This window comes from Panthera uncia, chromosome E1, assembly GCF_023721935.1.
Source record: "Panthera uncia isolate 11264 chromosome E1, Puncia_PCG_1.0, whole genome shotgun sequence".
Taxonomy (NCBI): Eukaryota; Metazoa; Chordata; class Mammalia; order Carnivora; family Felidae; genus Panthera; species Panthera uncia.
In genome coordinates this window covers 14,793,498-14,816,784 of record NC_064814.1, presented here as the reverse complement: position 1 = coordinate 14,816,784, position 23,287 = coordinate 14,793,498, and the positions used below count along the sequence as shown (strand labels likewise).

The 23,287-nt window shown below is 53.5% G+C and overlaps 1 protein-coding gene across 7 annotated transcripts in view; it reads right to left on the bottom strand.

Annotated features, from left to right (window-relative positions):
- The window catches only part of MAPT (microtubule associated protein tau), a 95,366-nt gene that overhangs the window by 18,113 nt on the left and 53,966 nt on the right, over positions 1-23,287 (bottom strand). For 4 of the 7 annotated variants that reach the window (XM_049637606.1, XM_049637609.1, XM_049637608.1 and 1 more), the window contains 4 exons: positions 16,870-16,935; positions 8,586-8,641; positions 4,656-4,788; positions 515-780 (listed from right to left, as the gene is read on the bottom strand). In XM_049637606.1, the coding sequence (XP_049493563.1) occupies positions 515-780; positions 4,656-4,788; positions 8,586-8,641; positions 16,870-16,935 (521 nt within the window). Of the gene's footprint in view, positions 1-514; positions 781-4,655; positions 4,789-5,794; positions 5,993-8,585; positions 8,642-11,308; positions 12,413-16,869; positions 16,936-20,719; positions 20,807-23,287 lie in introns of all 7 variants that reach the window. The other 3 variants (XM_049637605.1, XM_049637607.1, XM_049637611.1) reach the window with 2 other exon arrangements.

Genomic DNA, 23,287 nt, shown 5'->3' with positions numbered 1-23,287 from the left:
ACCTTTAGGAAACCCAAATATTTCATGAGCGCCCACTGGCTCTGAAGAATTGCTTGTTCCAAATGGCACTCCAAATTTCCTCAGAACTGAGGATTTGAGAGAAACCTAACCTAACGTCTAACGGATGCCAGAGGCACTCACCTGTAGACTGCTTGCATCATGTTCTAAATATAAGGTTGGGGAACCTCTGCGGGTGCCTCCACTTTGAGAACCCCCAGGCTTTACCCCATGGAGAGACAACCAACCCTGTCATCTCAGATACTGTCCCGTCAGCACAGACCCAAACAGGAAAGGAAAGAACCAGTACTTTCCCTCCCCTGAGCAGGGAGAGCACTCACGGCTTGGTGGGGACGCCCAAACAGAATGGAACCATGACGTGCCGTCTTTCGTTGAAGAGATCCGGGAGGGATTGGGGTGCCATGTGAGGTGAGAGTCACTGTGGGGGGCACCCACACACCTTCTCCTGGTTGTCCTGGGACGGGCACACACCCAGCCGGCCTCTGAGCGCCCTTACCTTCCCGCCTCCTGGCTGGTGCTTCAGGTTTTCGGTGGAGCCGATCTTGGATCTGACATTCTTCAGGTCTGGCATGGGGACGGGGGCCGTCTGCAGGCGGCTCTTGGCTGAAGATGGCGACTTGGGTGGAGTGCGGACCACCGCCACCTTCTTGGGCTCCCGGGTCGGCGGGGTCGGCAGGGACGGGGTGCGGGAGCGGCTGCCGGGGGTGCCCGGGGAGCCGGGGCTGCTGTAGCCGCTGCGATCCCCAGATTTCCCAGATTCACCTGGAGAGAGAGGAGGGGGTGAGCCCAGTGCTTGGGGTGGGTGGGAGCCAGCAAAGGCCCGGGGAGGGGGGGCTGCCTGTCCTGAGGGCCCACTCCCAGACTCAGAGCCAGTTAGGCAGGTGGGAACAAGGCCAGAAGCTCAGCTAAACCAGCAGGAGGCTGTCCTTGCTCTCATTTCTAGAGAAATGTCTCTTCCTCTGGGCCTTGTTGCTTAGGGACCGAGATTCCCTGTTTCCCAGAGAAGCAAGAGAGTGGTCACCAAGGACCACCCAGTAGCCTTCCCCGAGGGGACCATCTCTGCCCCACGGCCCTGGAGTCAAGAGATAGATTCCAACACGCTGTGTGGTCCCAGACAAGTCATGTTCCCTCTCAGAGCTCAGGGGCCTCGACTCAAACAGGGAGAGAATTATAATGCCGCAGTGAGGGGCGCCAGGCACGGATGCCTGTAGATGTGCTTTGTAAAACTAGCACAATTCTACATGGCCCTTCCCTGAGTAAGGGTGACACGGTGACAGGACCAGGGGGGTGCCCTTGTCTGGGTCTATTAGACCCTTTGCCCACTGGGTGGCGTCTAAGCTGTTCAGCAAGTTCAAAGCCTCTATCCCAGCAGGCCCCTGTGCACACTCCCTGACTCCTCTGTGGTGAGTGGGGTCGACGAATGTACGCCTGCTTCGTGGCCACCCGTCTCTAGCTCTCCAGACAAGCCACGCTGCCTCGTGCCGCCGTGCCCTCCCCAACAGCTCCTTCCCCCGCTGCGCCCATGCACGGTGATCCTTGCACCTTTGCAAACTTTTAGGAAGGCTGCTGGGACTGTTCTCTCCCCGACAGACTCAGTCCCGGGCTCCCTAGCAGCTTCCCCCCTGCACTTCCCATGCCCCTGTCCATTCCATAGTTACTATTCCCCCTGCCCCATGAAGCAGTGTTTCTGCAAGTGTGGCCCAGGGGCCCCTGCATCAGAACGTCCAGAGCCTCGAGTCAGAAATGAGACCCGTAGGATGCAGGTCCCTGGGCCTGTCCAGACCTGGCATGACGGAGCCTCCTGGGCTGAAGGCCTGCACTATGGGTTCTTCCCAAGCTCCCAGGAGAATTCCTTCTTCTTCTTCTTCTTCTTTTTTTTTAATGTTTAGTTATTTTTGAGAGACAGAGAGAGCCCCCACTCGTGGGGGAGGGGCAGAGAGAGGGAAACAGAATCCGAAGCAGGCTCCAGGCTCTGAGCTGTCAGCACAGGGCCACACATGGGGCTTGAACTCGTGAACCACGAGATCATGACCTGAACTGAAGTGGGACGCTCAACCCAGTGAGCCACCCACCCAGGTGTCCCCCAAGCTCCCTGGGGACTCCTGAGCACAATGGAGTCTGACAGCCACGGGGCTGAATGCTGTGCCGGTGTGAGGGCCCGGCTCCCCTCAGCTTTGGGGGTGTCTGGGCTCTACGGCCGCCTCCAAGCTTCCCAGATCCCTTGGCCCCTTGCGCCAGGAACCTTCTGTACCAAACAGGGACCTGTAAGCTCCAGCCTGGAGAAGGATGGCTCTTGGTTGGAAGCACCATGTGGCAGCAAAAAGGCGACTTCTCCCATCAAAAGGACAGCCACCCCCATTTTTTTTAGTTTGAATTTCCACATCTGTTGGATGTTCCTAATGTCGTCAAGCTTTGGCAACAGGACAGATGAAGCTTTTTTTTTTCTCCTTTTCCACATGGGGAAACAACAGACAGGGACTCCGCTCCAGGTTCAGCCCCCTGCCCTGCCCCCCGCCCCCCAACCCGGCCTCCAGGCACACAGGCTGATCACTGGGCTTGGTGTTAGTTACAAACCCTTTCTGCGCCACGTAATTGCACATTGACCGTGAGCAAGCCACTCAGCCTCCTAAGCCTGTATTCCCATCTGGAAAATGGGGAGAGCGGTCACAGCCCACAGTGCTGATTTGAAGGCTGGATGTAGTAACAGCGGGGAGTGTTTAATACATGTGTGTTTAATAAATGCCCTCAGGAATTTCACACCTAAACCTTGGTCCAAGCTTCCAGCACCCACCAGCAGCTGGAGACACATGCTCCCTGCCCCCACCAAAGCCTCAGCTGGAGTAAACGAGAACACGCAGGAATAAAAAGGCCCATCAGACAGACACGTCTGCATATGCCACACACGAGGAGCAGGAGCTCTGACGGTTCTGCATTCAGGTTCAACGTGTGAAACGCACGTTTCAGAAGCAGGTCCTCTCCCCTCCGCTCTAATAACCTAAGCCAGCAAATGGCCACACACGAAAAGCAAAGTGCCCCACGGGGCACTCAAAGCGGCCTCAGAATTACCTCGCTCAGATTTTGCCCCTGCAGGGGGTGGTTTTCTCTGCACTTGCTTGGTAGCTTAAAAAGAAAAATCCACAGGAAGCCTCATTATAATGAAGCTTAAACAGGGCCTCAGTGAGCTCTTCATGCTGTAGGCACCAGCCATGCCCAGCCAGGCCAGACGGCGGAAGCGAGCCGGGCAGGGAATGTGTTCAGGGAGCAGGGGTCCCCACTGGCAGGAGACAGGGCGAGGTGGCCCGCAGGGGAGATGTGCGCACCAGGAAGCTGCCACCCAAAAGCAGGTAAGACCCGAAGAGAAATGCATGTTCCCAGCTGTGTGAGTCAACTAGTTTAAGGCCAAGTAAAGAAAAGCAGGATCAAAATCACTTTCAAAATCCAAACACAATTCTGTGAATTACCCTTGTTATCAAATGAATTACATCCAAGGAGAAACAACCAATGCGTGTTAATGAGCAGCCGTCCTCTTAGGCACCACCCCAGGGCAAAGCAGGCAAACACCACAGCAAAAACACACACACACACACCGAGGGCTCCGAGCTCCCTGCCTGGGCCAGCGCAGGGCAGAGAGACCACTGACCAGTCCAGGCCTCTCGAGACCCGTACAACATCCACAGGCCCCTGAGCACCTCCCTAAAGCCAACACAGGCCAGATGCCCCTTGAATTGTGCAGAATCCAAACCCAGTTGCCTGGGACAGACCCCCGGGGGCTGGGGGAGAGGGGGGCTCAGCCTGGCTGTCTCCCATCCCCCAAAGAAGGCAACTCTACACTTTATAGCACCACTAGGAGCAGAATCGCTCCCTGCCTGGTTCCCCAAACTAACTGGGTTTACTCACACGGGCACAGGGGATCGGGCAGCAGGCAGGTGCACTGCCAAAGGGCCCACCCCCAGCAAGTTCAAGTGTAAAAGGGCCACACCCAATGTGAGGTCACCCATAGTGGGCTATCCAACCTACCCAGAGACACGGAGCCACACGTCTCACTAGGGGGCTGAAAAACACCTCCTGGGGGCCTGGGACTTGGGGGTTAGAGAACCTTAGCCAATCTCCTTTCCTGCCACTGTTTTATTTTTTTAATTTTTTTTGATGTTTATTCATTTTTTGGTAGAGACAGAGCGTGAGTGCAGGAGGGGCAGAGAGAGAGGGAGACACAGAATCCGAAGCAGGCTCCAGGCTCTGAACTGACAGCACAGAGCCCGACGCGGGGCTCGAACTCACAAACCGCGAGATCATGACCTGAACCGAAGTCGGACGCCCAGCCGACCGAGCCACCCAGGTGTCCCATCGTGCCACTGTTAATCACACGGCTGCATTCTCCTCATGCTTAAAGTGAGCTGCTTAGACTTATTCATGCAAATTCTTAGGGTCTTGATTTCTTCACTGATCAAAAGTGGGGATTCAATGATCTACCTCGGAAAATTGTCAAAAGGATTACAAAGAAAATGAGCATCTGGCGGTTAGTGAACTGTAGGTGCCCGTCAGCTACCAGAAGTGGCTAACTGTCAGGGGCCTTCGGAGAGGAGGAGGGCACATGCTGACAGCTGCCCCTGACGTGGATTCCAGAATGTTCTTCTTACCGGTGCCCGGTGGGGTCTTTGGGGAGGGCGTGGTTTTCGCTGGAATCCTGGTGGCATTGGCCTGGCCTTTCTGGCCTGGAGGGGCCGCTCCCCGGGGTGTGGCGATCTTCGTTCCAGCTTTACCGTCCGCCCCCTGTGAACCGAAGCACGGCACAGTGGTTTTTACGATCGGGGAAGGTTACTATCACCTAGAGTCAGTGCCAGTCCCACTCAACCTCCTCGATTCAAAATGAGGCTAAGATCCAAAATGACCCTTCGCCTACTAGGATGCGACAAATGTCTTCTGCAGTCTCATGGGTTTGCCGGTACACCAACCCACAGCCCCACACAAATGCCACATGCCCTGACTACTATTTTCCACAACAGGCATCAGCATGAGTTGTGCTAATGTGTTCTATAAAAAACACAACAGGGCTTATAGTGAGGATCAAGCTCTTTATCCACCCAGGGCCCATCATGGGCAGGACACTCCTATATGGACAGCCACTTTCTGATTCTCCGTAGGGATTTATTTATCTGACTGATGGTGGTTGGTTTCACCAGAGAGCCGCGGAGACACCGATGAACCTGACCTCGAGCGCTAACAGAGCTAAGTCATTGTTTTCTTCTCTCCCAAACAGCCCTCAGGTTTCAGTGACTCCTGAGTGTGCTGAGAGCCTTTGGCAGGGTGAACACCAGCACCAATCAGCCCACCGGCCAAAGGTCGAGAGCCCCCAGGCACAGCCTGCTGACTGCGGGCAGTTACTGGCTTTGACCTTGACACATAACGCAAACTCAAAAAAGAAACGGACATTCACCAAAGACCACAAGACGGTTCAGCAGAGGAGTGACCTTGTGGGACAGGCATTGCTGTGTCCAACCCAAATGCGGGCAATCTGGAAGCTCTCTCCGGTGCCAAAGGGCGGGGATTTTCAAATCAGGGTCCCATGGGGTGCTGTGGGGGCTGCTCTGAGGGACTAACGGAAGCGGAGAAAAATGGTGCCACGCCCCCCTTTCCCCTTTCAACCAGACTTGTCTTTGCTCTACACGGTGCTTCCAGGTAAGAGTTTATCCGAAGGAAGGTCTTTGTGGCTAAAAACAACACACATCTGAAAACCGTATGAGAGCAGCCTGATTCTTTTCAAAGGCGGTTTCCTTACCTTGACTTTCATCTCCTTTGCTCCAGAACTGCCAGTTCGGGGTGTGACAGAAGAGACGTGTTTAGGAGAGGAAGATGACTCTGGGCACACGGCAGGGCTGGAGGGTTTGATCAAAGGGTCTGAGCTACCAGGAGTGGGGCGTTTGGGGCTAAGGCAAGGCCTATTTTTCAGGGTTTTAGCAGAGGAAGGTGTGGATGTCTTAAACATAAACATAAATAAAATCAAAATAAAAGTCAGCACATAGGGGAGGGGAACAAACTGAAAAAGGACAGTAACTAAAAATAAACATGGCAGGTCATGGTTTAAAGCAGTGATCTCCAAACTGTGTGGATCACGTACCCTTATCCACCCTTCTCGTCCCTAAGAACAGAAAGCGGCCACACACCCTAACGTCCTCATACTTATTTATCGATGAAATATGTATACTATGATGCCAACATAGGATGTACATTAAAAAACTTATGTATGACAGAACTTTTAAACGAGAAGAGGAGAAAAAAAACTCAATGGAAGTTCTAGAATGTTCTTTAGCCCATTGGATCTTCTTGGGCCGCCCCCCACCACCCCCACTTTGGAGACCACTGGTTTAAAGGTGTTTCATGCCCAAAGAGTTAATGGAGATTGCCAAAGCATATGATTCTTAGGGTGTTTTTCAAGAAAACATCCCCAATGTGTCATAGGTCAGAAGGGCCCCACTTTCTGCTAAATTCCAGGTGAGGAACTCATGCCGGCCTGCTAACCCTTGGCCGCCTTCTGCCACACTGAGAGTATCATGCTTGCTAAAATCACGATTGTGCTTGCTCCAAGTCTTAAAGATTCTGTCTCATACCTCAGGTCACACACACACACACACACACACACACACACTTTCTGATTAACGTCTCAAACAAAACGTATCTTAACACTATCTGGCGAATCTTCATCTGGCCAGTGTTCACTCTTGAACACACTCTACCTAAGGATACAGCCTGGTCAGTCGAGCAGATGACCTCACGGACGGAGCTGCCCCTTGGAGGAGAGGGAAACTGATTGACGATTGCTTGTCCTAACTGGCTCTGGGGTACTCTGACTGGGAAGCTTGGTCGCCTGGAGGAGGTGAGCTGGGAGGAGGAGGGGTCACACCTTCAGGCATAAAACCCAGAGGCCTAGTCCAGATGTGTTTCAGAGAGGAAGTCAGAACTACCAAGCAGGGTCCTGACCACAGACCTCATTAGGCTTCTCGGTTGTGTTTCCTCATTGGCCTTGGACCCCCATCCCCCCAAATGGCTGAGGCCCTCTGTGCCAGCCAGCCATGGTGAGGAGGCGGCCTGAGGGGTGGGGAAAGGTGTGGGGGGAGGGACACAGGCTGAGGTCCTGGAGCTGGTGACAAGGAAGGTTGCGGGTGAGTACTCCTCCTTCTCCAGCTGCACAAGCCCCCTTCTGCCAACAGCACTCCCCACCTGGCCAAGGTTCCCGAAAGAACTGACCCTTCGGTGTCCAGGGTGGGGATGTCTTACCCAAGTGTGCAAATGCATGAAGAAAGGAACGCATGCACGCATGAGGCTGGGATTCCCCTAATGTGCATCACGACTGCCTAAGAGCTACGGCCTAGGGCAGCACCCAGCTGCCTCATCAGGGGGTCTGGTGATGGCAAACCCTGACTTCCTACAGGGCAGGCAAAACACATGCCACCCAACTCCCAGGGCTACACTCGGCATCTGAAGACCCCATCGAGGCTCTGGGACAAGTTAGGACTCAGACGCTTCAGGCAGAATTTATACTGGAAATTTTAGATGCCTTTAAGAAAACTAAGTCTTCACCCAGAGCCACAGGGGGATTTTCCTGGGGAAACCTTACTGTCCAGTGACAGGAGAATTTTCCAGGATGCAAAGTCATTAAGGGAGGAAACTACAACTGACAGAAAGCCCTGAGAAAGCCAGCATGGCCGTGGATGCATTTTTGGTGGTAGCAGGAGCTTCATTCACGGTTCCTCGGGTTGGTTTCTGAAGACCGACCAAAGCTTACGTCAAACTGGCCCCATGGCAAGATTTCAAGATGGCGTCTACTGCACCACGAGTCCACTTAGCATTTAGGGCGTGTATCCGGTTTCCCTCTTCGACTATCCTTCCCAGCATCCGTCAGCCCCTCCTGGCACTCCACACCAACCAACCAACCCATCTGCTTAGAGTTCTGAAAGCATGCATCATTTCCTCATGCTTCCGGGTTTTGCTGTGCTGTTCCCACTCCTCAGAATGCTGCTCCCACCTCTGCCTCGGCAACCCTCCTTTACCTTTCCTTCACGGCCTACCTCACTGGTCCTCTTTTCTTGGGCTTTTCCAGAACCCTCCACCTTAGGTGAGAGGTCACTTCCTTGATCAACACTCCCTCAGCCACCTGAGTAAATGATATTCTCTATACACCTTAAATATGTGTGTGTGTGTGTGTGTGTGTGTGTGTACATATATGTTTGCTGATCCTAGATTTGCAGTGGGTAGTGTAAGATTCAAACTTTACTGCAGAAAATTCAAATGTATCTTCGTTTACTGTGAACATCGCATTTCAATTCTGCTAATGGCGTTGCAGTTAGGAGCTCTTACTCATGAACCTGCCGACCGCCCTTCCCTGGCAGAAGCATCAAAATGGATAAATGCTGGACCTTGAAAAGTTTGCATGAAACTACAAAGCACTTTTAATGACAGTCATCCTTCAGCGGCAGATGCTCTGTACGTGTTACATATACAAATTAATTCAGACAAGCATGGCTTCTCGATAAACTGGATGTTGGCAGAGGCTCACGGTTTCATCAGCTTACCTTGGCTTTTTTGTCATCAGCTCCCGTCCCATCTCTGCCTTTACTGACCATGCGAGCTGATAAGATACAAAATGAGAATGTAAGTTACCCCCATTTGCACAGCTCCCAGAAAGAGCCGGACGTAGTCAACGCTGATTTCTCGGGATCAGTGCCACGTGTTTGGTTCAGCTGGGCTTGGTGGGCATTCAGTTGATTTTCTTTCCCCTTCAATCTGCCTCTCGTTGTTAGTATCAACACAGCGCACTGGGGTCATTGCTTGGAGCAGGCTGGCCGAGGGTGGGGACATGCAGAGGGGGCGCAGTGAAAACTTGTTCCAGGCACACGCGGACACGGGGGCAATCAGGATCGGAGACAGCGCAGACCCATCTCACGGGCTCCTTTCCTGTCTTAGCCGGGGTCAACCTCCTCCAGCGGGGACCACCTCCATGCCAAGGAGGGGCATGTGGAGGCCCCAGGGCCACAGATGGGGAAGCTCAGCTATGCTCCGACCCCCACACACTCATGCTGTCACCCAAGGGTCAGGATAAGTGAGTTGTCTGCCCAGAGCCTGTCCCTCACTAATGGAGGCTACAGTCGCCAGCCCCAGCTGCCCCCTGACAAGCCCACTCCACACCAGCCCGGGAAGGTCTTACTGCCACCTACAGGCCCTCCCAAGGGGAGGAAAATTTCCATTGTCCAATGGAAATCCTTGCCATTTTCCCAAATTAGCTACAAACTAGTTACTGTCGAACATCTTAGCAGATCATCTCTGGAGTTTGGAAACAAACCACTGCCGGCTTCTGTGTGTAAAAGCCGCACCCCTTGGTGAAACCACACGTCCACCAGCACCATCTCTAACCCATCTTTTCCTTCGGTTGACGTTCTTTGTTGACAGTTGATGATAGATTTTCATCTTTGGTTTCAATATCATAGTCCCCCTGCCAAAAGGTCAATGGGGTCTCTTGGAGGTTCACACTGGCTACTGGAGCCTGGATTTCTAGAGTGACCCGAACCGATGATCTAGCCCAGAGATGTGCACAACGTACTGCTCAGCAGCACCACTGGGACAGGTTGAAAAAACACAGATTCCTGGGCCCACCCAAGACTAGTAAGCTTAAGGCGGGGCTTAGGAATATTCGTTTTTATAAGAGACCCAGGTAGACCGGATTCACATCTTTTGCCCAAATCAACCACGGCCACCATGTCACAACAAAAGCAGCTGCTAGATATGCACTTCCCAAATTGGGTGCTACTGAACGGGTCCTCTTCCAGGAGATGTTAGCAGGTGGGATCACATAAATTTGGGAAATCCATACTCTGTATCTTTCTCAGAGGGTCATAATGTGCAACTGAGTATTAAAGGTTCTGACAAGTCCTGCAGCAGCAAACCTCGCTTCACTTGGCTTAGTCTGTTTTTCCCAGACTAATTGGACCATGGAACTCTTTTTCCCCTGGATACATCTATCGATAGCCAGTGTTCATAAAACACCATTTCAGCAAACGCTCTTATAATCTGCCGCATCACAGGTATTTGTCCCCTAGTATTTTGGAATTTAGGATATTTTAAAATAAGATATATGATTTCTTTTTTTGGTCTTCAACTTTAACACAGGTTCCTTTATCTACAACATTTCTAAGTTCTCTTGACAAGTAAAATCTAATAAAAATCGAATAGAAGTTTGCAATGGATGGCTCAAGTAACACCCATTTCTGAGCCCTCCAAACACGCGAGAGGTCCTAAAGGTATGAATGCGCCCAACTTGTAGCCTGGAGGCCTCCTCTGGCCTCCTCGTCTTCCTGACAGGACACATAGACCCCAACATGGGGGAACCTCCCCTCCCACCTCTCCGGCTCCCCAAGGGCTGCTCTGGTAGAGTGGGCTGGGGCTGAGGCCCCTGCAATCCCAGCACAGGGTTCCCTGGGCTCTGCTGAGGGCGGGGGAGGAAGAGAAGATTCGGGACAGGGTTCCCGGCACAGGTTGTTTCTGCTCATTGTCTCCCCTGCCACAAGGCGGGGCGGGTAGAGGTGGGGGCTGTTAAACCGAAGGCTCAGCACAGGCTCTCGGCTGCCCCCAAATCCTCATACGTGTGTCGTGTGCTGTATGTGATGTGTTGTCTGCTGACAAGAGCAGCACAGGCCAGGCTCACGGCCTCTGTGCCTCTGGGCTCAGAGAACCTTCCAGAAGGTGCTGTGCTGACCAGGGAAGAGTGTGACGTGCACAGCAGACCCGCCCGGATTGTGAATGTGGCTCTGTCACTTACTGCTTGGTGGCCCTCAGCAAGTTACGTTCCCTCTCTGAGCCTCACTTTCCTCATTTGCAGAGCGGGGCTCCTTATGCCCCCTTGGAAGGGCTGGGAGGGTTCTAGACAATGAATTTAGGGCACATAAGTGAACCGGCTGTTATCCGCCCTGGGGAGGGCGGCACGCTGACCAGCTGGGGGCTGGAGGACCGTTGTAATTCAAGTGGCCAGAGAAACGAAAGGGGCGGAAAGCGCTGGGCGGGTGTTGGTGACATGCAACATGGCGGGCAAGCGTGAGAGCAGCACGTGCTACCAGAGCCTGAGGGGCAGGAGGAGGCCACGGGAGGGTGCGCAGCAGTGCCCGGCTGGTCGGTTGAGTGGTTCTCTCTGGGAACCTCGGAAGCAGCAGGACTCAAGGAAGGGCCAGAAGCTTGGTGGCAGTGCCCGCAGACTGGGTGGCACACGAGGTCACCAGGAAGGAGCGAAGGAGCCCAAGACACAGACCTTTGAGTTGAGGGACCCGGCTGATGGGCTTCCCTGGCAGAACAGCTGCAGGCTGCTTTTCGGACGGTTCTGGAAGGTCCGACTTTTTTGTGTCCTCTCCCTCAGAAGGGCCCTGGGGCTCTTCCTCCTCTCCAGGGGGGCCGGGAAGTGCAGCCCCTTCCAAATCCACCTCTGAATGTGCCTGTTCCTTCTGCACGTTGGCTTTGATTTCCACGTGGAAGGTGAACCCGGGGGGCGTGTCCTGCCCTTCCGCCGTGGGCCCTGCACCGGGCCCGGGGGGCTCTGAGGCCTCGATCTCTGTGGAAACTTGGGAGAGGAAATCGACAGGGAGGCGGATGGCACCCTCAGCTGCGAAGCCGGACAAGCCAGTGGCTCCTCTGGAAACTGTCTGGGGGGGTGGCCCGCCTCGGACTGGGGAGCTCTGCAGACCTGGGGCGACGTGGGAGCGAGGGGAGTCCTGGGGCGAGGACTCGTCCACATCGCGGTCTTCATCGACATCCTTGCCCCCCCGCCTCTCTTTGCCATGGTCCCCCTTCAGAGGTGGCCCCTCCTGGTGCAGATCTCCCACAAGCTGGTACTCCAGTGGTTCCACGTCATGACGACTTCCCTCTGTGTCCTCTGGTTCTGTCCCTGAAGGCTGGTGTGTGGCCTCCCTTGGGCCATGAGGCAGGATGGGGGCCCCGGGCACGTGCTGGCGGGGCAGACCTGGGGTGCCCAGGTCGGCGGCCTCACCTCTCTGGTGCCCTGGCTCCCCAAGGAGGATCTCCTGCACAACCTTGACACTCCCAGGCTCCGTCTGGAGATACCCAGGGGAGGCGGGCTTCGGAAAGGCCAGACCCTCCTCGACTCCATCCCCTGGTTTTGGTCCCCACTCCTGGTGGGGCTCCTGAGGGCCACCTGTTGGCGAAGGCGGTTGGCAGACGGGATGATGCTGGGAATGGTGGGAGACCACTAGGACAGGGGCCTCTGGCTGTTTCTCCCCCACAGGCAGCACAGAGGCCCCGGAAGCTTCTCTGCCGTGGTCAGGCTGATCCTGAGAGCTAAACACATTGGCCAAGGGCCTCGAAGGTACCTCCCTCTGCTGGCTGGAAACTCTCAACTCCTCTGGGTTTGAAGAGGCAGCAATGGCAAATGGTTGGCAAGGATGCATTAATTGTTTAAGAGAAGGAACGCGCTCTTGAAATAAGAAAAGGACGTTTAAACAGCATCACGAGGCCAACTAACAAAGAACGAGGAATGCGGGCTCTGGGCTCATCTTTGTTGTTTTCCTTTGCTCAGAATGAAAGCTCTATTGGCTTACCTAACACTGACTCATTGGGTGACACTGGGTGAGCACCTCCCCTCTCTGCGCCTCAGTTTTCTCATCTGCAATAGGGGTGCTGGACCTGGTGACCTCTACGGCCCCGCTGGCACCAGCATTATCCCTCTGTCGCCGGCTCTGGGTGGCCTCGGAGCACGTCAGCATCCAGGGCTGCCTTGTGCTGAATCCACTAGGCCACAGAAGCTTCTCCTTCTCTCCAGGGACACTGAGCTTCCTGAAGATTCTGGCCTCTAGACAGGACCTGGCTTGAGTGCCCCAAGGATCTCTTTTTCCTCCCTCTCTCTGTGTTTCCCCTTTTTGCAAAATGAAACCAGCGGGTGCCCCTAAACCAACCCAGCCTCAAGCTCCACGCTCTGATAGATTTGGAAAATCCAGAATTTATCATCGTCAGGAACCGTAAGTTTCCTATACACAGAAGCACAATTCAGATTTATCTGGCTCATGGGTCAAGTACGGGCCTTTTGCATAAGGTGCAGCAGACCACTGTGGCCGTAAAGGGTCCTGCGTGACAAAGACATTGCCAGCCCACGAGACCACCGCATTCACATGGTCACACAGCTGGCAGTTGGTGGAGGTCACGTCACCCTTTGTGGCTCATCCCGGTGGCGTTCACGCGAACCCTCCTTAAAGAACCTGACCGTGTACTAAGGACAGGAGAGTCATGCTCTGTGGTACTCCTAATAAACATCCTTTTTTTTTTTTTTAATTCCCACCCTTTAATCCTCCCATCTGGTTCCAGCAGGACAAGCCATACAATTCCTCTAAACGAAACCTAGAACGCCAAAGATTCGGGGGACTGGAAGAGCTGAGGGGAGGGTGGTGGAGAATACATGTGCACACACAGGTGTGCGGTTGTGGACGCACAGCTAACACATGCCCGCCTTCTCTCCCCACCCGGGCAGAGTCTGTAGCTGCCTGTTGGCTCGCCTCCACCCCCACCCTGACACCAGGGCCTCGTGATCACGATCTCATTCATTTCCTGTTCCTGCCATCAACCACGGTGCCTGCCACATAGCGATGACCAACAACGGAATGCTGCCTGGTGAACTGCTGTCAGGAAAATAGGCTCATTTCTGCTTTCTGCAGGGTCTGCAGCACCTCACTGGGACCGTTGGTCAGCCGCTGGGAAGAAGAGCCCAAATGACAGAGACGCAGGGACCAGACAACCTGAGCAGGTGCCTCAGCACCATGGCTTCTCAGCAACCAACCAGCTCAACAGACCAGAGGCCGAGGCAGATGCTAGTCTTTACACCTCCTAGACGAGCCATGCATCCTTGCCTTCTGGAAAAAGCTTTCCTCCCAGAGCTTTCTAGAAGTTGCTCTCGGTCAGGACGTTACTGTACTCTAACAGACTGTAAGACCTGGAATGACCTTCATTAAAAAAGAGACAAAGGAGGGGGGTGCCTGGGTGGCTCAGTCGGTTGCACGTCTGACTCTTGGTTTCCGCCCAGGTCACGATCTCATGGTTCATGGGATTGAGCCCCGAATCGGGCTCCGTGCTGACAGTGCTTGGAGCCTGCTTGGGAGTCTCTCTCTCTCTCTCTCTCTCTCCCCCTCTATCTCTGACCTTCCCCCATTCACGTGCTCTCTCTCTCAAAATAAATGAATAAACATTAAAAAAATAGAAAAAGGCCCCCAAACATAAATAGTGAACACGTCTTGAAAAGTCATCAATATTTGATTGTACCGTGTGTGCGTATTGACTGAACCGATCATCGTGCAACTTATATTTCTGGAGGAAGGAGTGAGGCTGGGAGAATATTCTATTCAGTTCCTAGAATACTATGAAGTGCTCAGTCAGTAATAAACATAGCAATCATCTTGCAGCGGGGGGGGGGGCGGGGGGGGGTCCAAGGTAAACAATATTGGGCAAACAGTGTGCAGGCCTCAGGACTCTGGATAAACTTTCCCCCCACATCCCTGTCAGGAGGCCTGGTCTTCATGACACAGGAGAAAGGTCTACCCCTCCGTGTGACAGGACGTGGTAAGGCCTTCCTTTATCTGACACTCTGCTTCCTGAAGTGCCATCCTAAAACGTCCTTGTCTGGCAGGTATTCATGAACATGGGCTACCAGAGGCCTTCTTTCTGCAGCAGAAACTGCAAGGATAAGATGTAATAACTATGCTTTTGTTAGATGGCTCTTTCTAAATCTGAAAATGGACTACAGGCCTTTAGCAAATAAAGTGTGTTTGTGGATCACGAGCATGTCCGATTTCGCTGGAGGGAACAGGGCTCATCAATTTGGACCAGCAGTCCTAATCAAGTCCTCCTTAGGATCAGAGGTAGAAACCACGTTTTCCAGATCTGGTGCCAACTTCCCACTGCAAATGTCTACCTGGTGTTCATCTTCATAGCTACATGATTCTAGGCCACTGCTGGGAAAAAATGTAAAAATTGAGTGAGCACAGGGGCACCTGAGTGGCTCAGTTGGTTAAACATCTCACTTTGGCTCAGGTCATGACCTCACGGTTCATGGGTTTGAGCCCTGTGTCGAGCTCTATGCTGACAGCTCAGAGCCTGGAGCCTGCTTCAGATTCTGTGTCTCCTTCTCTCTGCCCCTCCCCCCCTTCTCACACTCTGTCTGTCTCTCTCTCAAAAATAAATCAACATTTAAAAATTTTTTTAAAAAATTTGAGTGAGCATGAAAACAAAGTTTCCACAAAAGATGTTGGCCTGATCTTTTCATCGCATGGAATATGTTGCAGGGACATGAAGACCTAGCCTGTAATAAATACTTGTAGAAAAAACTCAAATCCACTTCTATGGAAATAAATGGTCATTTCCAGTGGTTATAAAAGCCTCTCATTTCACCTAAGCTTGAAAATCATGACCTGAAAGAAACAGGTGGCAGGGTTCTAGTTATTTAACACACAGACTGGGGTTCTTCCTTACACTGATTATCCCTTCTAATATTTTCTGAAGCTCTCTGTGAGTCTAAGAGTGAAAACACACCTCTCCATGCTATGCGAAATGAGGTTAGCCCACTATGGGGCAATGAACGGGCGCCTGGGTGGCTCAGGGGGTTAAGTGTCCGACTTTGGCTCAGATCATGATATCATGGCTCGTGGGTTCAAGCTCTGTGCTGACAGCTCGACCCTGGAGCCCACCAGAGCCCGGAGCCTGCTTCAGATTCTGTCTTTCTCTGCCCCTCCCCTGCTCATGCATACTAGTATTCTCTCTCAAAAATAAATGCACATTAAAAAAAAAAAAACAACAACAACCCTCAATGAAACACTTCTTTGGGCCCAGAGTCTTCCTAAAGCCAGATGGCCCCAATGCCAGCACTAGATGTTGGACAAATCCCGTATCACTTTCTGGAGAGAAAAAAAGTGTCTTTCTAGCTCTCTGGCAGTCTAGAAAGTTCCACATGATACAGTAGACTCTCCAGTTCATCGATGCAGCAGGTGATAGAAAATGAACCTAGTGCCATATTATATCAGAGGTCTCTATTTCCTGAGATAAGGAATTTTTTCTTTTTAAGTTTTTTTTAATGTTTATTTATCTTCGAGAGAGAGAGAGATAGAGAGTGAGTGGGGGCAGAGAGAGAGGGAGACACAGAATCTGAAGTAGGCTCCAGGCTCTGAGCTGTCAGCACAGATCCCGATGTGGGCTCGAACTCACAGACCGAGAGATCATAACCTGAGCTGAAGTTGGATGCTTAACCCACTGAGCCACCCAGGCACCCTGATAAGGAATCTTTAATATAAAATTAAGTTCTTAAAACATTTGGGCTAAATGATTACAGAAAGTTGGTTTCCTTGAACACAGTTTTGGTCCCTGAGAAGAAAATCATAATAAGGTCTGAATGTTGCACAGGAGAAAGTTAAAAAGAAATTGCTTGGTGGAGATATGGTTGAGGCCTTGCTCCTGGGACAGGGCCAGAGGGCAGCCTGAGGAGAAAATCACCTATCATTCACATGTGAGTTTCTGTTGGACACTCTTTCTTGACTCCCCAGGCTGGACAGGGCCAGCCTCTCTCAGGACACTAAATACCTTAGGAATAACTCAGAAACAGTGTTAGGAAAAAAAAAAAAAAACCAGAGGTGTGTGTGTGTGTGTGTGTGTGTGTGTGTCTAGAGTTCTTTCTATGTCTGATTAGCCCATCTTTGATAAGAACCTCCTGGACCCATGAATTAGGGCCCAGGTGCGAGTTTTCTTTGCAGGGTAGAACCCATCTGAATGCTGCCATCTCCCTTCTCCTGACCCCCAGGTTGTGGCAGGCGATTCTAGCCCACTGACCTTGAGTCACATGTCCGGCAGCTTGGTCTTCCAGGTTGGGGGTGTCTCCAATGCCTGCTTCTTCAGCTGGTTTATGTGTCAACAAATGAAGAAGATATAAGCAAAAACAGTTATTGCTTGCCAGAAACCAAGTTCTTTGCATCTTCCAGTATTTTTCTGAAAACATTCAGGAAAGGCACATCTTACAAGTAAGTACCAAGGGGCTGAACCTCTGGCTTTTTGCAAATATTATTGCTGGGGATGTCTACAAAAGCAGGTTACTAAATGAACCCCACCGTACCCACACACTTTGCAGGTGACCATGATCCTGTAGGAAAGACCTTCTCCACAGTGGGCCCAGGGTCCCGAGTGCCCCACTCAACAAAGACACGCAGGGTGGGTGAGGTCAGAGAAGCAGTTTACTGCTCAACCATCACCACGGGAACCACCACCGAACGGCAGGTGCACTCCCAGCCCCAGCCAGTGCTCTGGGGGCGCTCAGGGTGCAGGAAAGCACTAGGCGTGCGCTGTGGAGTCAGGCTGGGGTTCGCATCCAGGCACCGCCATTTACTTAACCTCTCGGAGCCTCTGTTTCCTCACCTAGACCCCCAAGGTGATGAAAACGGCTTGTCTCGGAGGACGACGGTGAAAACGAGAATTTGAATGACTATGTTTAGTGAGATGCCGGGCGTATGGGAAGTGCCCCACAGCTGTGCAGGTTCTTTTCTCCAAACTACTGGGCAAACCCCTGTAACCACCTGCCAGGAGTAGTTGCCACCTTGTTAGGAGGAGGCCGAGAGTAAGCAGCGTCTAGGGTGTCTTGGGCTCACCCCAAATGAAGAAGATCACATCATCAACAGTGACAAAATCAGTAAGCTTTACTGCAATGCCAATTTCTGCGCAGTGAAAAATCAGGACATTGCTCCAGGACAACAGATACAATTGTGTAGAAGAGAGTTTATAAAGCACGTTGGTGCACACATTGACGTGCACTTGCCTCATGATGCCAGAAGAACCAACATGCATGCCCTGATGGATGGAGACAGGGAAACCACCACCCCTAAGAAATGCCTACAAGTTGCTGGCTGGGCCACGAGTCTTTTCTCCCAGACCTGAGATGGTTACGATTTCATGCCTAAAACAGAAATGCCAAGTCACCAGCTCAGGCCTGCCGTGGAGGGCATGGAGGAGGGAAAAGAAAGATTCTCTGGGTCGCTGGACAGCTGCACGATGGCCTTATAAACACCTGGCCCGCTGGCTGTCCCAGAACAGCGGCTGTGAGGGCCGTGAGGGGACTGGCAGTGGGCTCCCCAACCACCAGATCATAAACACGACCTTGCTCTGGGGCCCCCGCAAGCTGACACTGTGCCACCCACGAGGTCAAACAGTGACAGCTTCAAGCACAGATTTTGTCTGAGTTTCTGACGAGGCTGCGGTAGAAAGGTTCAGAGTGACAGCAGGTCCAGCTAAGTGGCATAGAGTCCTGGAGACGGAGAACACGGGGAAGGGGGTGGGGGACACATGGGAATGACATCACTGCCGTGGCACTGGGAGGTCACTGCACTCACACGCGGGTGCAGAATTGCAATATCCTGGCCCCGGTGCGTGTCAGACACTGGAGGCTGCTGATAACCCTGACGCCCCCTCACTCCCCAGTTCCCAGCAAGGGAGGTGCTCAGAGAGGCCAAAGGGAGGAGGTAGGGTGTGTGGCCGTGGCTGGACCATCACATCACTACACGGGCTTTCCGCATCCCTGAAGCCCCAAGAGGCAGGGGTTCCCATCCCAGCAAGGCAAGGATTCCTGCTGTGGGGCGGCCACACTGCATCCCCAGTAGGCCTCAAAGGAGAAGTTTCAAGAATGTAAGACACCTAACCAAGGACGAAACTAGGTTACACATCATCCAGGTCAACAGCTGAAAAAAAGCCCCCCGAATCTAAATCCTCCCTATCTCGTTGAGGATGTAAAGGGTGGAGAGGGTGGCTTGGGAGCTTAGAGGACGGGCTGCATGGCCACCACCCACCTCAGCCCCAAAGGGAGGGTTTCAAGGCAACACCCGGAGACACTTGGTGCGTATCCCCTGTGGTTAGTGACACGGCGGACCGCTGTCAGAATCCCACCTGGGAAAACCAGAGGAGAGATGGGCTGGCCCCGCTTTGGGGGCGGAGCGAAGGGTGTGGCTGCAGCCCTGTGGTCAGTCTGCACACCCCAAGTTTGCTTGGGCAAAGCATGCCCTTGTGTTTCCCACGGACCCGATATGGACACAGGGAGGCAGCAGCGTGGAGGCGCCTTGGACCATGGCCGGTGGGCTGCCCATAGAAACAAGCCAACTTCAGCAGAAGGCTGGAGGGGATCTGCAGATTCCAAGGGGCTGAAGAGAGCAAAGTGCCTGCTGGAATCAAGGGCAGAGGGAGGGACTTTTGGGGGATGACTGGGATGGAGGAGTCTGGAAGGATTCCAAACAGGTGCCCACAAAAGAAAGAGTCGACGTTAAACGCTGCAGAGAGCGTGAAGCCGTGCCCAGTAGTGCTGATCCAGGACGAACTTTCCTGCCTCCCGTCCCCTCCATCTCCCCAGCCCCAAAGTGGGGGGCTGCAACCCTGAATGAGCTTGGGCTACTGGATGGGACCAGACATTCTAACCGGCACTCGCAAACTGTGTTTTGCGACGAGACTAAGGTACTTTTGATCGCCTAGCAGTGATGAAAAAGTCAGAAGCGGGCTACAGTTTTCACCCTGGAGGGGAAGGGCTCTCCCACTGAGTAAACTATACAGGCACAGGGGTGGGGGTGGGGTACAAAAATCAGGTTATCCAAGAGCTCATCGTTGTTCAGCCTTCAAACGACCTTCACTGTCAAGGACGAGGGCCATCCAGCTTCAAGAACATGCCTCCATCCATCTCAGAAGACCAACTCACAAAGCAGAAACAGTTCTGACGAGTGGAGGGAGGGGCGGTTGCCGCTGGACCTCTGCATGGGGGTTCTCAACGAATGGAGCCCCGAGAAAAAGCTGCAGTTTCCCAAAAAGCTGCCGTGAGCACCGTCTTCAGGAAGGAAACAAGACTCCTGTCTGGGGACGTTTTCCCCATTCTCCAGTGCTGGTGACATCCTGTCTGGAACTCTTCTGCACATCTTCTTCAGTGCCCTCCCAATCCAGAAGCCAACAGCTGAGCGTTTACATAAGCGCAAAGAACGCTACCAGAAGGGGACGGCGGCCAGAGCTCTGGGCTGAGCGAGCCGTTTCCTAAGGGTCCCAGGGGGCTGGAGGCCACCACCATTTCTGGTAGGTGCCCTGTCTGCGCGACCCCCATCATCTGTGCTGACAGGACAGTCTCGTCACGCCTCTTCGATGCAGATACGTTGAAAAAGCTAGTTCTAGAAATGGATGCTAGGTCACACTGCTGAGCTCCCTAGGGGCTGTCCCATTAAGATCCTCCAAAGGCGTGGGTCAGTCATGAGACCTTGCCACACGCTTGGGTGCCCCAGGCGGTAAACTGTCTGTTAGGAGGTGACCCTGTCACTGGGCAGAGCCCCAGCAGGAAGGTGGACTGAGCCCAGGGGTGATCTGCCACCAGCCTGCCTCGGAGGACCCTGCAGAGAGCTTGGAGCTGTTGTGCCGGCTGAGATGGAGGGAGAAGCTGGACGGAATCCAGAAGATCCTCCCTCCTCTGGGAGGCTGGCGGGCAGCCACGGAAGCCATCGGCCATCAAGGCACCAAGATTGGAATGACCCAAGATTCCCAGAAACCGGGAGTCCTCCCACGTTGCTGCCTCGCTGGGAGACAGCATAACCCCTATTCGCACCCACTCCTCCTTGCAGGGCGGCCGGGCACCCGGCCAGGGCCGCCTCCACCCAGCCATGAGAGTCACCCTCACCTGTGGTTCCTTCTGGGATCTCCGTGTGGGGCTGAGCGGCCGCCTGCTCGCCGGGGGCTCCCTCATCCACTAAGGGCGCTGTCGCGTCTGGAAACCGAGAGTCGCCTTAAGGAGGCTAGGAAAGCCAGGCCAAGCCCCTCACCTTACTTCTCGAGTGGGAGCAGGCAGGGGCGGGGAGGCAGGAGGGGACTCGGCGGCATGCAAAAAGCAACACCACAAAGCAACACCCAGAGCCGCGCCCCTGCCTGATGTTTCCCCAGGAAGCACATGAATATCTTGCTTGGTGGCACCGCCTCATGAGATGCCCAGGCCATCTGCCGGGGACAGCCCCGGTGTGGACGCTGCAGCAGAAGAGACTGCCGGGGACGGGCCCAGGTGTTTTAAAGAGGAAATGTCTAAAATCAGATGGCCGTGAGGCTTTGAGCAAGACCTTTGCCTTTTGGGCCTCAGTTTCCTCATCTGCAAAATGGGAATATCATTGCCAGGTGACCTTCAAGTTCTCGTCCAGCTCTAAGCCCCCTGTCCTGTGAGTCCGTGACTCATGGTTAAAAGCACAGACTCCCCCAGGTGGCAATGAACAGGCTGGTCCCGTCCAGAGCTGGGTGCTTGACAATAGGCTTAACAGATGGTCCACCTGCAGAGCAGAGGCCACAGGTAAAAACCCACCACCAGGAGCTGCTGTCAGCCTCTCATCAAGGTGAGCACCTTCCAATTCAGCACTCCTCCCCAAGCAGTGCCCTGGCATACGCCCAGGCTGTTCCAGGCAGACATAAGGAGTTGTCAGCTTTGAAAGCTTTCCAAGAGTCCGAGTCAATTTAGTCAAATGGAATCCATTTTAATCACGGTCGTCTCGGGAGCAGGCAGAGCCGCCTGGCCAAGCCCAGCCCCAGCAGAGTCCCCTTCCTCGTGGGGAGGGAGTGGAAACTCTCGGGGCCCACACATGTACAGGATCCAGAGTGCAGCAAGCCTTGGTTGGAAGATTCTTCCAGAATAATGTTGATGGGGCCACTGACAACCATGATTTAGGAGGCTGCTATGAAGTCTGGCATTAGTGTTTGATGACCTCAGGGAGGTAGCAACTTGCAAAACTGTCCTAACCAGATCAGCGGGAAATGTCTTGCATCAGCAGCTCTAAGAAGGAGCACAAAGAGCCCTTGGCCTGGGTATTCTCTTCACTGGGCTGAGAACCGGGGGGGGGGGGGGGGGGGGGGGGGGGGGCAGGGCCACACCTACTTTCTCCCCCACAGATGGTCCCTTACACCAAGCAATTGACAGGCACTTTCTCAATTCATTCAAAGGTGGACACTTGGGGAGATGCCAGGACACGTTCTCGTCTTGTGACAGCCTCCAAAGTCATGGGCAGAGCCAGGAGGAGGAGAGTACTGAGAAGAGAACCATGAACCTCCCTGGGGATGAATGGGGGGGGGGGGGGGGGGGGAATGGAAGGGCAGATACCTCAGACTGGTTACTTAAGAGCCATTCTCAATGCCCTTATCCCTTGATTTCTCCTACTTATGAGTCTGGAAAGCAACACGCTCCATGTTCCGGCCTCCCCCTTATAGCCAGGCGTGGCCATGAGACTCAGCTCTGGCCAATGAGACATAAGCAGAAGTCGGCTAGGCGGGGCTTGCAGGAAAACTGCTTTCCTAATAAAAAGGAAACACATTTGATTTCAGGGCCCTTTTAGCCATGCTTTGCTACTTTCCTCTTGCTTGGAAGGCAGATGTGATGCTTGGAAGTGCAGCAGCCATCTTGTAACCACGAGGCAATAATCCAACCATTACAGATGGCAGAAGATAAAGACAGAAGAGCACTGATCACGCTGGAGACCTGCTGCCATCCAGACATGTTATTAAGTGAGACCAACAAACCTCTTCATATCTGGGCCCCGGCTAGTTTGGTTTTCCATTACCTAAAACCAAATGCAGTGTTGACTGACTCAGAAGGGAAGCAAGAAAAGGTGGTCAAAATCAGGACCAAGGAGCTCTTCAGGAAATACATGAGGAGCTTTGTAATAACCTAGACACCAAACGTCTAGAGAGGACAGGTCAGAAGGCGTGCTGGAATGCACACCTCGGCCAAGGTCCAGAGCCCTGGACCATGCCGAGAGCCCAAGAAATGAAGGATACTAAACCAGATCAGTCCCAAAGTATGAGCTTGGAGATGTGCACTGACCCGTCCCCTCTCTCACCCAAATGGCTGCACTGGGACCTGGTGGCTCATGAGAGAAGAGCAAGGGGGGCAGGGGCTTCTGAAGGAGTGTGGGGTGGGGGGACAGCTGCCACGGAGCAGGGGCTTTGTGGAGCTCTGCTCAGGCCCCGCTCGGCCACAGACCCAGCCTCTCCAAACGCGGCTGCCTCGAAGCACACACACGATGAAGGTGCCCAAACACGGCACTGGAGAGCGAGGCACCAAAGCAGGGCTTGGCTCCCGTGACATTCCCGGGCCTGAGCCCATCCTGCAAAGCACCGAACAAGCATGGCCATCAGCCAGCGGGAGAGGCAGCAGCGGACGCAGCCGGGAAGGGTGGCACGCGGGGCTCAAAGCACGGCTAAGCACAGGCTGGAG